This window comes from Falco biarmicus, chromosome 8, assembly GCF_023638135.1.
Source record: "Falco biarmicus isolate bFalBia1 chromosome 8, bFalBia1.pri, whole genome shotgun sequence".
NCBI classification, from domain to species: domain Eukaryota; kingdom Metazoa; phylum Chordata; class Aves; order Falconiformes; family Falconidae; genus Falco; species Falco biarmicus.
In genome coordinates this window covers 54,004,832-54,019,825 of record NC_079295.1, presented here as the reverse complement: position 1 = coordinate 54,019,825, position 14,994 = coordinate 54,004,832, and the positions used below count along the sequence as shown (strand labels likewise).

The 14,994-nt window shown below is 42.8% G+C and overlaps 1 protein-coding gene across 4 annotated transcripts in view; it reads right to left on the bottom strand.

The window, feature by feature from the left end:
- CSNK1A1 (casein kinase 1 alpha 1) overlaps positions 1–12,896 on the bottom strand; it is a 37,191-nt gene extending 24,295 nt beyond the window's left edge. Inside the window, exons 1-2 of one of the 4 annotated variants that reach the window (XM_056348303.1) lie at positions 12,299–12,896; positions 11,349–11,455 (exon numbers count right to left, since the gene is read on the bottom strand). In XM_056348303.1, coding sequence (XP_056204278.1) covers positions 11,349–11,455; positions 12,299–12,421 — 230 coding nt within the window. In that variant the 5' untranslated portion in view covers positions 12,422–12,896. The remainder of the gene's footprint in view (positions 1–11,348; positions 11,456–12,298) is intronic. The other 3 variants (XM_056348302.1, XM_056348305.1, XM_056348304.1) reach the window with 3 other exon arrangements.
- Between the last annotated feature and the right edge of the window lie 2,098 nt (positions 12,897–14,994).

The following is a 14,994-nucleotide window of genomic DNA, read 5'->3' as shown; positions in this document are numbered from 1 at the left end:
CTGTCTGAGAAGACCTGGAGTCGCACCTTTCATTTCTGCAAATCTCGGCTGGGAATTTCCATACTTTAAAGAGACACTGAAAGACAGAACCTGAACATTCTTCTCTACAGTCCTTCTGGACATTCCAGATCCCTTCAGTTAAGCAAGAGCTGTGTGAAAATCTGTTTATGAAGCTCTGCTGAGTACTGCTACATCACTGGAAAGATTCACACCTTGTCAAGCAAAGGGCTGCACTGTGCCTTTGCTAGGCACCTAGTCCTTATGGCAGGGACCTAGTACCAGGTGTCAAGGGATAAGGCACTGACCAACTCCCTCCTGGAGATGTCCTAAGTTTCCAACAACAGTGATGCACAAGATATACCAACAACATACCCCATAATAAGAGTATGTAGATAAAAAAAATTAAAAAAATCAAAATTCAGCTCAAACACAGTGGTAGCTTGGGCTTAAAAGATCTATATAGACATTTTATTTCCACTTTAGGCAATGACTCCAGGAGACTAATGCATAGTTGTCTGGAAAATAGTTACCACTGATAAAGCTGACAAATTCCTTGGTACTCACAGGATTCCAAGCTTAGCCAGGATAGCAAAATAAAATGTTTACAAAATCATAGAGAAAAGATTCTATATTTGGATATGTTTCAGTAACTACTGGCCTGTACCTTCCTACTGTCAGGATTCTAGCAGAAACTATGCACTTTGTAATGCATTGTTATAAATTTGATGAAAGTTATAGATGAGCTATGGATCGTATTGTTTTACAGATCAGTCTAGTACCTTTAGTCACTCCCTGCATCAAGAGGGGATGCAGAAAATATGTATTTTTAAAGCAGTCATTCAAATGAAACATCAAAAGTTTTCCTCCATCATGTCAATGACCATACCGATAGTATAAGCACTATTTTTATCAGTTTCTGCCTTCTAAAAATTCATTGAATATACTATGATGTACAAAAATACCCCCAATTTACAAGTGACTCAACTAGGAAAGCATGCTGATGGTATTATTTGATAAAGTCTAATTTATGAAAAGGTTAATATCCACACTGCAACCTGACGCCAACTCATGAAACACGCATTTTGAGAAGACCTGTCTAGCCAGGCCCTTTTAAGGAGTGATCAGAAGCTAGTTTCAATTGCAAGAGCAATCAATAAAAGTATTTAAAAAATGCTACACAGAGATGGAGAAGTAGTAAAAATGAGATGCTGTTCAGATGCTGAGTGTAATTGTTCAGTACAGTAATGGTTCAGTGCCCAAGAGACTGCAGTATAAGGAAAAAGGATCAAAGATCAGTCTTCAACTGAGCTAAGAAAATTTAGTTACAGCATCACAGAAAAAGTGAAGCTGATGAAAAGGAAGCTTTTTAAAATGTAGCTCCCAAGGCAGGCATCTGGTTCCTCTATAGGGATCTCTCTGCTTAGTAAGTGCAGTAATTCAGGTTGATTGCACAACCTCCATTTGGCCTACTTCTACATATGCACAAGAAAATTTTAATCTCCTGACCATTTTGCACTGGTGGAAAGCAGGATCAGTTCTGCAAGACAAAAATAAGATGGGACCTCTTCACATTTCATTTTCATGCCTACCTGCATATAATTTCTCACAGAAGGTTGCCGCATCCATTTCACTACTGAAAACTAAAACTTCTGCTAGGGTACTGGAGTAACTTGTGCTTTATTTACTTTGCTAACACTGCAAGTAAATTTTCATTTCCCTTGGAATGTTTCCAAGGAAAACAGGATTAAGTAGTAAGGCTACATCATGTCCACTCTAAGTCTAGTAGCTGCTACTACTGGCATCTCCGAGGAAAAGTGCTGGAAGTCATGGCTCTTCTCAGGAAACCTTGAGTATTATGATAGGTAAGAGCTTGGCAAATACTCCTTACTCCCATATTTGCATATCAATATAAAATGGCATATAAGAACATGTTTTGGATGAGCACAAATTCAGAGCACTTTGGACATGCGAGTTTTAACACTACTGGACTAAAGTGCAAAACAGTATGGCAATAATCTGAGCACAATTCTAAAAAAAAACAATTACTGTCTTAAAAAATCTTCAGAAGTTCTAATACTGTATCAGCCATGAAACTTGTAGTGAACTACTGATATGAAGGAATGATCCATACAAAGTCTTGGGCAACTGTTAGGTAACACTAACATCTCTGAGCACAAGCATCCCACATCTGTTAGAGCATCATGGACTTTATTTTAAGCACACTTGGAGTATTCCCTCATACTCAACTTTAGGAAGCAACAGCAGCAACACATTTTAAGCAGGGAAAGTTTTGCAGGGGAGTGGACAGTGGGAACAAGAGATTTAACTACTTGACAGTTCACTTTGGGTAGGTAATAACTCTGCATATAGTTATATATGGTGTATTATTTCAAAAAGAAAAATTACTGACTAGAAAAACTCATTATTTCTCCAATTCATTTTCACTGTGCTGTATGTCCCTACTAGGACATATTTCTTAAATAGACAATTTTGATAGCACAGGTCCACTTACACCTACTCATGCCAAAAAGCCCACACAAAGTACAGATTATTATCAGCTTTCCTGAAGAATAGCAGTAGATTATCTTATTGAAGACTACACAGAACATTAATGGGACAGTATTATTATGAAGAGTTAAGACTTATCCTTGAATGGATGGCGTAACGCTGTAATACCTGACACAGCTGTTAAGAACCCCAGTCTACATTCATGCCGTAAAGTGTGCCCAAGTTCATGCATGCATGAAAATGCTTTGTCACTCTCCCTTGCCTTATCTGTTTAAAGCTACAGGTAAAATTACTACAGATCAGTTAGAATACAGTAAATACCCTTTATGAAGCTGTCTGTCAAAGCATGGATAAAGACTGAACAGTGACCTTAATATGACTTCAGTGACTAGCCTAATTTGGAAGACCACGATTCACCACATCAAGTTTCCAAATCACGTGGTTTAGCAGCCTGATATATTGCCCCAGTATATGCACTGGGCTGAAATTCTGTAACAGCTTGATTTTCAGTATTTGTAGCTATATGCTGAACAACTAGGTCATATAACACAGGGGTCAAAGTATTTGGTTTCCAAATACTACATAGTAAAGTGGGTATGATGCCAGACCACATGACAAATGAATGCTTACTTGAACTCATGTGGCATGTTTTGTTTTGTTTTTTCATTTCCTTGACTAACCCTGAGACAAACAAGTGAAGTACTGCTGCACATCACTTAGTAACAAATCTAGCACTTAGTAACAAATACCATAGTTATGTCTACCCAAACTTAAAAATTCATTTCTGTTTTTCAGAACTGCATCAAAAAGTGTATGGTGTCTATTTAGCAATTGCATATTTTTTAAATCATGTCAATGAAAAATAAACCTTTGAGAAAATACTTGTTAATAGCTTGTTTTGTGGTTGTTTTTTTTAACTGATAAAATATTTAATTTGGTTATTATAACATTCTCTTCACATCCAGCGTTATCTTTCAAAGAAAGGGTCTGACTAAGGTAGGCCAACTAGCAAAGAGAGGTGGATGAAGGGCTAAAAGAATTCAGACGGGCCATGAAATTACAGTCCCAGTTTCAAATTACTGTACCACTTCAACAATTCTAGCAGACAATCGGTTTCATCCATTACATTACCGTTTTTATCACAACAAGGTAACAAACCCAACACAATTATCAGAGCTGTGTGAGCTGGTCACGTGAGGAATAAAATAAAAGGCTTTGGAAGACTCACAGGGAAAAAATAATCTCAAATTCAGGTCAAGATGAACTAAATTACTAAATAACTGTCAAGAAACCCCAAATCCCATGCATTCTGAAATCATGAAGGCAGTAAAGGCATTGTCACCATTAGTCTAATGGCCTCTCATTTTGTCTACAGCTTACTATATACAAAACCAAAACATCAATCAGCTCAGTGTCACAAGAAACTGTTCCTACTACCAGAGCAATAAGACTATTTTGTTCCAGCTTAATAAAAGCTCTCCTCAATCAACACCTGCTTTGCAAGGCAACCTGTCCTTCACTAAAAGCTTCCGTTAATTCTATCACTGACTATTCCAGTGGAGGATGTGGCAACCTGGAATTACAAACAGAACTGCACAGTCATGCTTTATGAGACAAAAAAATAAAAAATTATCTCCTAGTGTCTCACTGCAAGGAAGTACAATGTTTCTGTAACAAGACTTGAATGAACTCAAACCTTTAGACTTCCTGAAGCCCTTATAGTCAGATAAAAAAAAAAAAAAGGCCGATTTTGACTTCTTCAACATTACATAAACTTTTGCCACTTTCGTAACTCGTACTAAGTATATGACCCTATGACCCTCAGTGTAGTCCTATGCAATTGTTTCCCAGCACTTGGGCTTTCAAACACTGAATAGAAGAGGTCACATGAGAAAACTGGAGACTGTCAGAACTACAGTGGATTACCAAAACTATTAAAACAATAAGAAATACGGTGAAGCAAGCAAGCTGGAAAGAACTTATGACCCGAATTACCTGAGATCACCTTATTAGTAAGTTTGACAAGTCAGCAGCCACACGACAGTGAATAAATATGCAAGTCTGGAAGGCCTAAAAAAAGGATTCAGACAACCTACAGAAAACCAAATGACACTGAACTGATGAACACTCTGGAACTGCATTCCATTTCTGCAAGCACTAAGTCATTGATACAAAAGTCTCTGAACTAGGCATTAGTCAGATGCTGTGACTAAACAGAAAACACAGACCTCCCTATAATCATATAGCTCTAATATCAGACATCACTGGAAAATAGTAAGTAAACCTAACCAGTAAAAGTACAGGTATTCTACACAGAAACTGCAAAGCAATTTGTATCGATGCTTAAGGTACTGACGTGCAAGCCCTATCACCAACATTCAAGAGAGGAAATCCAAATCAAAACAGGGAGAGAGAAGTGACTTCAACAAAGTTGGGAAGGCGGTGACCTCTGTAATCATGTATTCAAACAGCTCAGGAAGGCAGCTATAGAGTTATGCAACTATTCTTCATAGATATGGGAGGACTGTAATGGGGAGGTTATTAAAAAAACCTCAGAGAAGAAACAACTATGGGCTGGCTGCATATGGGTACAAGGGTTTATCTTTAGGCACAGAAGCATGCTCGCTCTCTCTGTCCAACAACAGAATCATGAGCACTGCTGTGCTAGCCTAGAAAGTTTTAACAGTGCACCTGATTGATTCACAGAAAGAACAGCATGTTGTCCAAAACAGGTGCTGGATTTGGACCAAAGTGGGTTTTTCTGGTCCCATGTTCCAGACTTCTCACGAAAGACATCTCCTGACAAAATGGTGTTTCAGACAAATTGGTAAGTTTATTCTGCTGTAAAAATATACTAATTTGAGCCTTAACAGATACTGAAGCAATACGAATAAGAACGGTAATTTATCATCACAAATTCATGTCTAAATTGACACATTTTATATTTCTAGTTTATCTCCCCTGAAGCTGGAAAATCACTTAACTGTTAGCCAGCTAAGAGTAATATAAATGAACTTAATGTAATATGGCATGACTGATATACTGAAGTGGAATATTTAGCAGGTGTCATCTAACATTAGTTGCCATGGTGAGTATGAATTAGGCCACCCAAGTACTAAATAAAGAAACAGCAATGAACACCCTACGTTATGAAGTTAGATAGACTCTATAAATAAAATTCTGTATCACTTTTTGTACAGTTATGAGAGAAATATGAATATGTGAAGTACACCAGTGCAACTCATCTCCTAAGCAGTAAGGTCATTTCATCAGCTTAGTGTTATGTTGCATACATACTCCCATGTAGTTGTCTTACTGTTTCGCTAGCTGTTTTATGAAGTGCATTAACACCCAAGTCAAGTTTCTTCCATAAAACCCAGAAGATTCAGTTCAGTCAAGGTAAGCCATTAATCTGCAGTGGGTACAAGAAACGTCGCTGAGGAAGACAAGTGTTTCAGTAGTACCTCTGCTGATCACCTGTTCCATAAGAGAGCAACACTGAACTGAAACGGCATACTTTTGCAGCTGTTTCTGCAAGTGCTGAGCTAAGGCAAGGAGAAAAAAAAAACAAAATTGAAAAAGTTCAGCTTCATTTGTTTTCAAACTGTGGTCTCTCTTGGATGCTTCTAAGGAGTCCATGAAGACCAATTAAGACAGAAGTTTAGATAGCTGTAAAACATGAAATAGATTTTGTTTAAAGACAATTTCTCAGTAGAAAAATTGTAGGTATTAATTTAAAAGACTAACTTTCAATTTTACTTCGAGACCAGAACAAGAGGCTTCATATCTGCTAGAGTGGTTCTGCCCTTCAGTACGCAGCTTTAAGTAGTAACAGAAGGTTCATTAATAGGAGGTTCTATTGCTAGAACCTTCCTCCTCATTACTTGCAGACCTAAATGAAAGTATCAGTCTTACCAATGAAAAGATGACAGAAAACTTTTCAGACTTTATCTGACTACTAGTTTTGGGTTCAGGCTCTTTGCTGGGCAGGAGGCACCGAGAGGGCTGGGGTTTTGTTTGTGGGTTTTCCGTTTGTTTTTTTTTTAGTGTGGATTGGGGTTTTTTTAATGCTGCAGGGATTTATTGGGAAAACAGTTTAAAATGAACGTCTTTGAGAAGTGTATTTACAGATTTTTATATGCTGCTTAAAGAGATCAAAATTTCAAGCGCTCAAGGAAAAATCTGTTGTGAGAACAACCCTAAGATTACCAAACTTGACCACATTTTTCCATTACACGTATAACTTTGTGAAGATGAATATAGGTAGAGTTTGTTATAAACAGATTATCTAGCAACATGGCAATAACCAACCAGAACAAAAATTGTACATTTTTATAATTTTCTTCTTTTTTTGCCAGAAACTTTACAATATACTTCACTATTTAGAAGATTGCGTAGTGATACATGTGTGGCGATACTGAATTTCTCAGCATCAAAATATTTGGCAAGAACTTACTACATTGAAAAGTTCAGAAGTGTAAGGATTTTCTTTTTCAGTTTGCAAAAGAACGTTGAAAAAAAAAGTGAATCTGGCAGCTTTTGGGTCTTTAACTTACGAACAACTCAATTGAATTATCACCTTGATTAGCCTCACACGCTGTACAGTATCTCTTCGGCCTTGCCCACACAAGAACACATGCAGTATCTGTTTCACATTCACTATGCTCTCCCTCTTCCTGCTCTTAAGGAACACTTCCGATACATCACCAATAGCCACAGCTGGTTCCAGCACAGTTGTTTTCCATTTGAAACAAATAATGAAAAAAAAGTCATCCCATGATAATGTCAGAAGAAAAATATGAAGCCCGCTTTTCTTTCAAAATTACATCTGAAAGAGTACCTAAAGGTAACAGTCATAAAGGATACAAACAATAGTTGATAAAACACCATAAACGGCAAAAATCAAGAGTGACTGTCACTGGTAATTCAAATAATCGCTTTTGTCAAGAGTGCTTTAACAGTTACACTATGGACAAAACAACACACAAAAATAACCAGACTGCTGCATTCCTCCAAGCCAGAACCAAGAATCTGGGAATAAAGGTAGATAGTCCAAACTAATAGGATCAGTATCCAGTTAAAAAGATTACAGCTAAAAATGCTTTGTCACTGAAAAAGAGAGAAAAAAGAAAGAGACAGCTGATGGCTGAGAACAATGAGAATAAGCCCAGCAGAATACCACGGACTTTGCATTGTGTCCTAAAGGCAGATCAGATTGTTAAAATGTTAAGCTTGGTTCAAGAGCCTTTTGTGAAAAATGAAGGTAATAATTAAGCAAAATTTGTACATCAAGAACAAGCCACAGCTTAAAAATCTGTAGAGCAAATATTTATATAAGGTTTTGTGAAACTCAAGACAAGTTCAGAAACTTTGCTACTCTTCCAGGAAACAACAATGAGCAGCTAAGTCAAAGATTTGCAAGTCTAAAAGGGTTTAGAATATTCAGAGAATAAATAAAGCCATCCCAGCCTCAATTTTTGCTGTTTTATGTGCAAACAACATGTTCTGTTACAGTGGGAGTACCAACAGCACTTGCTCACCCTCCATGACAAGTAAAGGCTCACAGTTGATCCCACAAAATTAAGTAGTATTAAAAAACTTCTAACTCCAAAGCTGAGATTTTGCTCATTAGCTTCCCTGCAGTCAGCCAGAAAGGCTATCAAATCAAACTTCAAGGCTATGAAAAAAAAAAAAAAGTAATTGCTTGCTTCTAGATAATTTAAGTGACACTCCAGATATGCTATCTTATCATTACAGAGTTCACAATCACATCTAAAGTGCAGAAATCAGTTTTAATAACAGGTGCCCAAAATGAATAAGCAAGCCATACTTCACCTATTATTTCAGCTTTGTGAGTCAAAGAACCACAGCAGACCACTTCAGCAAGGCAAAGCCACGTAATGCAACTTCTAGTAAGCTGACCTTGGCCACTGCATTGCTTAAGTAGATGAAAAAGAGAACAAGTCGTTCATGCTTGAATAACAAACGCAACATTACGCACCTCTGTTTCCCAGAAGCGTTGCACAGATAAAAATGCTATTGAGCCCAGCTTATACAACTGGAAAAGCTCAGAATGATTCCTTAATTTTCTATCAAATGCTCTGTTCATGCTGTTGTTGTTTAAAGGTGTCGCATTACAGAAATTTTAACAAATATATTGAAAGACTTTCCTTCAACTTGATTCATCCTTCTACAGAGCTGAGAAGAGCTTATTCTGACTTGACAGCGTATCATTATAAGACAATAGCAGAACATGTGTTATCAATTACACATGCAAAGTGACCTAAGTACAAAGTCATACATTCTCCCAGCTTCACTGCTGCCAAAAACACATCAGGAAAGCTTGAACTGTCCGAAAGAATATGCACAGTAATTTCACTTTGGTCTTAACTCTTTGCAATCACCTATTCAAAGGCGTATCCTTATTAATCCACCTCAGCGATACACTTTGATAGGCCAGGTCCTCCGCCTTAGACTCTGAGTACCACGTGCGTAGTTCTACAAACATGTACATTCTAACATTTATCGCAAGAACTGTGTTGCTCAGCATCCTCTTTCAAGAAGATAAAAATACTATTTTAGATTTCTTCAAACATCACAAGGTACATCTACAAACATCACATCGTACAACTAGTAACATAAGCCTAGTCAAAGAACTTGTCAAGCAGCACCTGGTACATACAAACAGTACGTAACAAAAAGTACAAAAAAAACAAGTATAAAAAGTTAACGCTGCTTCTGAAGACAGTGAGAAAGGTGATTCCAAAAATTTTCTGACAGACACTATTTTAGAAAAGTGTTACTTAGATTTAATGCTGAGAACCTGAAAGTGAGTAACTTTAAGACTCACTGACATTATCAAATAGATCACACACCTTTAGCAAAACGAGCCCATGAGAGTTGTTTTGAGTACTGCCTCAGTTGTCCATTCTTATTCACATTCTTGTAATCCTGTATTATTGGGGGTAGGGGGGACAGTATGTGTTAAAGAAAGGTTGTGGTTCCCCTGTGGTGGTGAGACTTCTGAACTACAGCCACTGGTTATACAGAAAACAAAGTCAAATACCAGAACACCAAACACAGAGGAAAGAAAACTTAGAAGATGATTGCTGTAATTGAAGCTGGAAGCAAGTTTCTCAACATGCAAGATTACTTCCAGTATTTCAGCTTTAGAACACTCTCACAGGGCATTTTAAACAAATCCATTAACTTAAAACAGTAATTCATGTCTGTTACATGGAAAAGTTGAAAAATTTGCAACTTAGCCTTTGTCATAGCACCGAATGTTCTTAACTATATTAAAAAAGTAAATGAATGTCTGCTTTTCCAGTTCTGTGATGAAACACCTGATATCTGCTTGCTTTGGCTGTTTTCCCAGTTATCCCTGTTTTAGCATGTAACTATACTGTGATAGCATTCCAAAATGCAATTTCTATTCCTTCAGTTGTGAAACAAAGGCACCCATATTTGAAGAAAAGGAAGCTGTAGCCCAAAATAAAGACTAAACCTGTTTTCAAGTAAGCAACTCTGTTAAAGCTGCAAGTATTCTGCTTAATTCAGGTATGTTTATTCTATTCCTGCAGGCTGTAGTGAATGAGGACAGATGGCCACGACAACACTGTCTCCTCCACTACGTAGTTCCAGCTTACTTTCAGGACTACAGCCAGTGTTCAGGGATGGCGGAGGAAGGGGAAGAGCTATTAAACCCAGAAATGCAGACTTGGTTTAGGTTTTGCTAGAATTAATACATGATCTAGAATTTGTCATCGTTATAACCTTGCAACAGACCCTACAGGCCACTATAGGTGCGCGTACAACAAAGTCAGGGAAGGGTTAACAGATTAAATGGAATCCACAGTTTGACCCCATATCCAAAGTGAAATAGTTTCTAGAGCTCAAGGAACAAAATTCTTTTATGACATAGTGCAAATATAAGAAATACTAACTTTAAAAATAACTATTAACAAAGTTTCAAAAAAAGAACAACTTCTTGTACAAAGTCTTTCTGGAGAAAACTGAAGTTTCATTTAATCTACTTTGATGCATAGATTCAGTAGTTGGGAACGAACACAGTAGAACACCTCTGCCTCAAGAGAGGTAACTCCTCCTAGAGTCTGCTGCACCAGCGATTTTCTTCTAGATCAGGAAATTATTAAACACTATTGAAAGTTTCAGACAGAATATGAAACAAGGAAGCCGCGTAAGGAGCAATTGGGAGGGATTAATCTTGGCACTTTTAACTGTACGGAAATCCTAGTGACGCATCTGTTGCGGGTAACAGAAAGGGGCTGCCATTTCATTCCTGGTTGAGGTTCTCTGCAGTCTCAAGCCTTGCAGCACATAACTATGAAAGGAAAAGATGCATGCCTGAGCACGTCCCTTGTCCCAACAAGAGAAGGGGGAGGGTTAATCACGTCCATCCGCCATTTTCTGAGCGGAGGAGGAAGACATGTTGGAACAAAAAAAAAAAAAGAAAGAAAAAAAAAAGCAAGCAACAAAAGAAAGCAGCCATTTCCAGTACCGGCTCCAAACTCTCAATTCATCAAGAACACCACTGGCTCTAACTGAAAAGAGTCTCTCACTGTTCTAATAACAGGAATTTCTCACAGCTCAGGAACTGCTAAAGATCTCACTTTCAAAGCACGGTACAAATGGACAGGACAAGACAGGGGGCTAGTGGGGAGGGCACCCAACTAGTAGTAAAGCTTAGAATGAGAACAGTTTCCCCCCCCCTCAACAGCCCAATCCCTCCCAGATAAATCTGTTTTTAATGGCAATGTCCTGCCTCACCCGAACATTAAAGAAAAGTCACTGTACTGGCTTACATGAATGTTTCCTACCGTATATGTGGGATGCCAACTCCTCCCTGCAGAATCTTGTATAGTTTGCTTTCATACAGGAGCTGGGGATGTCTAGCCTTCTGAGACTCCAACTTTACAGCAACTTCCTACAGTGAGAGGGAACAAGGAGTCAGAGGAGAGTGTCCACCAAGCACAGCCTTGCCACCGAGGTTTAAGGGGCACAGCACTTCAATATTCCCCACACACCCCTGCTGCTGATTGAGGTATAATTTTTTAAGCTCTCAGTGTTCAACGTCCTGCATTTTGTTGTGTCTTCAAATAAAATCCGTATCGTGATGATTTGTACATTAATATCCATCCCAGGTCATGAAACTGAGCTGGAGATGTAGTCTTCAGATCCGTAAGTCAGGAAGAAAATACGTGGGTGTTTCTTCTTTACAGCTCAGAGCCGTGAGGGGGGAGGAAGAAAAAAAAAACCATGAAAAAAAGAGCTGAAGAAACAGGGGATCTTCTTTGTTTCTACTACTGTTGATGAAAATGAGATAAAGTGTTCCCCAACTGAGAGACAGACAGATGACTGGCGGGAGAGGGACGACTTTGGCCGCTCATAAAAGACAAAGTACATTTTCCCACAATGGGGGTCTCCTCTCCCTACCATTCGCAAGCGAGCTATGCACCACGACCGCACGGCTCTGCTGTCGGGAGGGGCAGTGCCACCCGCCCGGCGATGAAGGCCCTCGGACCGGGGGGAGCCCCTCACCCCCGGCTACGCACCTTCAACTCCCCCACCCCGCGGAGGGCGGCTGAGCCACCCTAGCGAGCCAGGGCCGCCCGATGCCTCGCAGGCAGCGACACCGGGAGCAAGGGGAGCAAAACCACGCTTCAAGTCGGCCTCAGGAAGATTATCGCTGGTCTCCGGTTCCCCCCGAGGTGCAGAAGGGACCGCGCCGACGGGCCCAAGGAGGCGAGGGAGTGCGAGCCGCCCTTACCTCCCCGTTGGTGATGTTGATCGCCAAATAGATGTCCCCGAAGGAGCCCGACCCGATCTTCCGCACCAGCTTGTATTTGCCTCCGACAATGAACTCGGCCTTGGAGCCGCTGCTACTCGCCATGGCGAGGGGCGGCTGAGGGGCCCTCCCGGCGCCGAGAGGTTTGGGGGGAGAAAGAGGGCTCTACCGCCGCCCCGGAGGGGGGGGGGGGGGGGAAGGGGCAGGGGAGGGAAAAGAGGGGGGGAGGGGGGCAGAACAAGGCAGGCGGGTCCCCGCCGCTCAGCTCCAGCCGGGCCCCTCCGGCGGGCGCCCCCCTCCGCGGCTCTGTCCCGCTCCCTGGCCGGGTGGCACTCGGCTCTCAGAGCCCTCCAGAAAAACGAGAAACGGCCACGGAGGTGCTGTTAAGGGTAGGAAAGGGCAGGGGGGAAGGGGAAGGGAACCGCGAAGCCCTCTGGCTCCGCCGGGTCCCGGCCGCCGCCGGTCCCTCACTCGGCCGCCGCCGCCATCTTGTCTCTCAACTGCTGCTATCGCAGACACAAAATGCCCCCAGCCTGCAGCCGCCGCTTCTTCACCGCGCGGGGCACGCTGGGAACGGGGCGGGGCGGCCGGCGCGCTTGCGCCAGGGTCAGGCCACCTCCCTCCCTCAGCGCGCCTGCGCGGGGCTGGCGGGCGGGGCAGGGGCGGGGCTGTGACGCGCATTCTACGCATGCGCACGCACCGCCCGCCGCCGGAGCCAACGGCCGTCGTCGCTCCTCACCCGCCCCCGGCCCGCAGCGCCGCCGCCTGCAGCTGGGCGCATGCGCGCTGCGGAGCCCGGGCCCGGGCGGAAGCGGGCGGGGAGCAGCGTGCGTGCCCTCACCCGCTTCTTAAAGGGACAGGCGGCCCTGTGCCCCGCCTGGCGGGCTTCGACTGGCTTGCCTCGAGCGCTGCCCGGCTTGGGGCTGGGAGCGGGGAGGCCTCAAACCGCGAGGCTCCCGCTGAGTCGCCCAGGTGTCCGCTCAGCCCGCCCGCCCTGGCAGCCCTCCGGGGTCAGGGAGTGCCTGGCTAGCCGGGCGGCTGCCCTTGCCAGCTGCGAGGTGGCTGTCGGGGTGAGGGAGTGGGAGATAAAGCTGGGTCAGAGTCACCGCCGTGACGCACGCTTCATGTCTCTTTCTGTGTGGGGTTGTGTCTGGGCTGCTGGCGCTGATTCAAGGTTCTTGTTAAACCGCAGGCCCCGCTCTGTGTGTGCGTTAGCACTCCGCGTTTGTATGTAAGAATCCACAGCAACCTGTCCCTGTCCTCCCGCAGCACCCGTGCCCTGCGGTATCTGCAGCCTGGCGGGTTGCAGGCCTGGGCTGAGGGACTGGTGGCGCCTTCCCCGCTCCTGTACACACGACATCTGCTTCATTACCCTTCCCTGCTCGGCCTGCTGCGTCCGATTTATCCCTCTGACCTTCAGCCTCGGCCCGCTCGGATTGCGGTGTGCAGCACTGCGGATCCCAGACAGGCTGCATGCATCTCCTCCTGGGGTTTCTCAGTGCAGGTGCCCCTCACAAGGACCACACCATGGGCAGAGCCACCTGTCATGGCCACCTCTTGGCCCTGCAGCCCCCTGCCTTCACGTGGCTGTTACACACAGCTCCTCTCCTTCCCCAGATCGCTTTGACCCAGCAACTCATGCTCCAGGAGCTGTTTCTTGCTGTCTGTCAAAACCGAGATCTCCTCTGTTGCCCCCTTGCTTGGTGCTGTGAGTTTTTCCTTTGCAGGAACACAAACCTGTGAATTCCCGGTGACTCATCATCATTCCCTGTCAGAGCAGCTTCTTCTGCTGTGCAAGCCTACATTTGGGAAATGATTCAGTCTGCAGGAGAAAGAAATGAGCTACAGTAATTCAGCTCATGTAGGTAGAAGGAAAGCCTGCTCAGGGTGTCTGTTTTTAAGGGAGGCAGTCTGCCTTCCAGCTTGCCCGGCACACCCAAAGCCATATGAATAATAAAGTTTGATTTTGACTGCTCTATGCACAGATTTCTTTGAATAGCTAACTAGTTTGGATAAAACTGAGATTAAGAGGTCCACGTTGGGACACTGCTATTATCTGTAGGAAGTTGTTCATGTAAAGGTAGAGAAGTCCTCTTAACAGAACAGCATCCACACAGTGATAGAGGCTTTTATTGCACTCACCATGTTGCTTTCTAGCTTGGCAAAGGCACTGTGATACAAACACTTTCTGCCTGTACAAGTGCAAAAAAGTCCTGGCTCCTGTCCATCTCACTGTTAGGCAGCGAGGAAAGTCTGTGATTTGCGTTTCTTCCTGAGGTGGACTCAGTCAGCTACAGGATGACTCCATAGTGAGAGACCAGGAGGAATGGAAAGGGAAGACTAGCAGCCAGCAATGTCCTGCAATTGGAGAAAAAAAGAACTGCAAATATCAGCCCCAAGGTCCCCTTGTGTTTTAGGGACCTTAGATCCAAGGCTTTACTACAGGTCTTTCCACATCTTCAATACAAATAAAATGTGAAGGACTCGAAATCAGCCCGAACTGTGCCAGATTGAAAATGATGCTCTGAGAGCAAGCTAGCCTCCAACTCATTCCCACCTCGGTTCTGTCAAGGAGCATTTGCGCAAGCAAGAATATCTGCACTCTTGTCACTCAAAGGGAATGTGGATCTTGTGCGGAGGAGCTCAGATACATTGCACACTAGTTAAGGGGGCTGGAG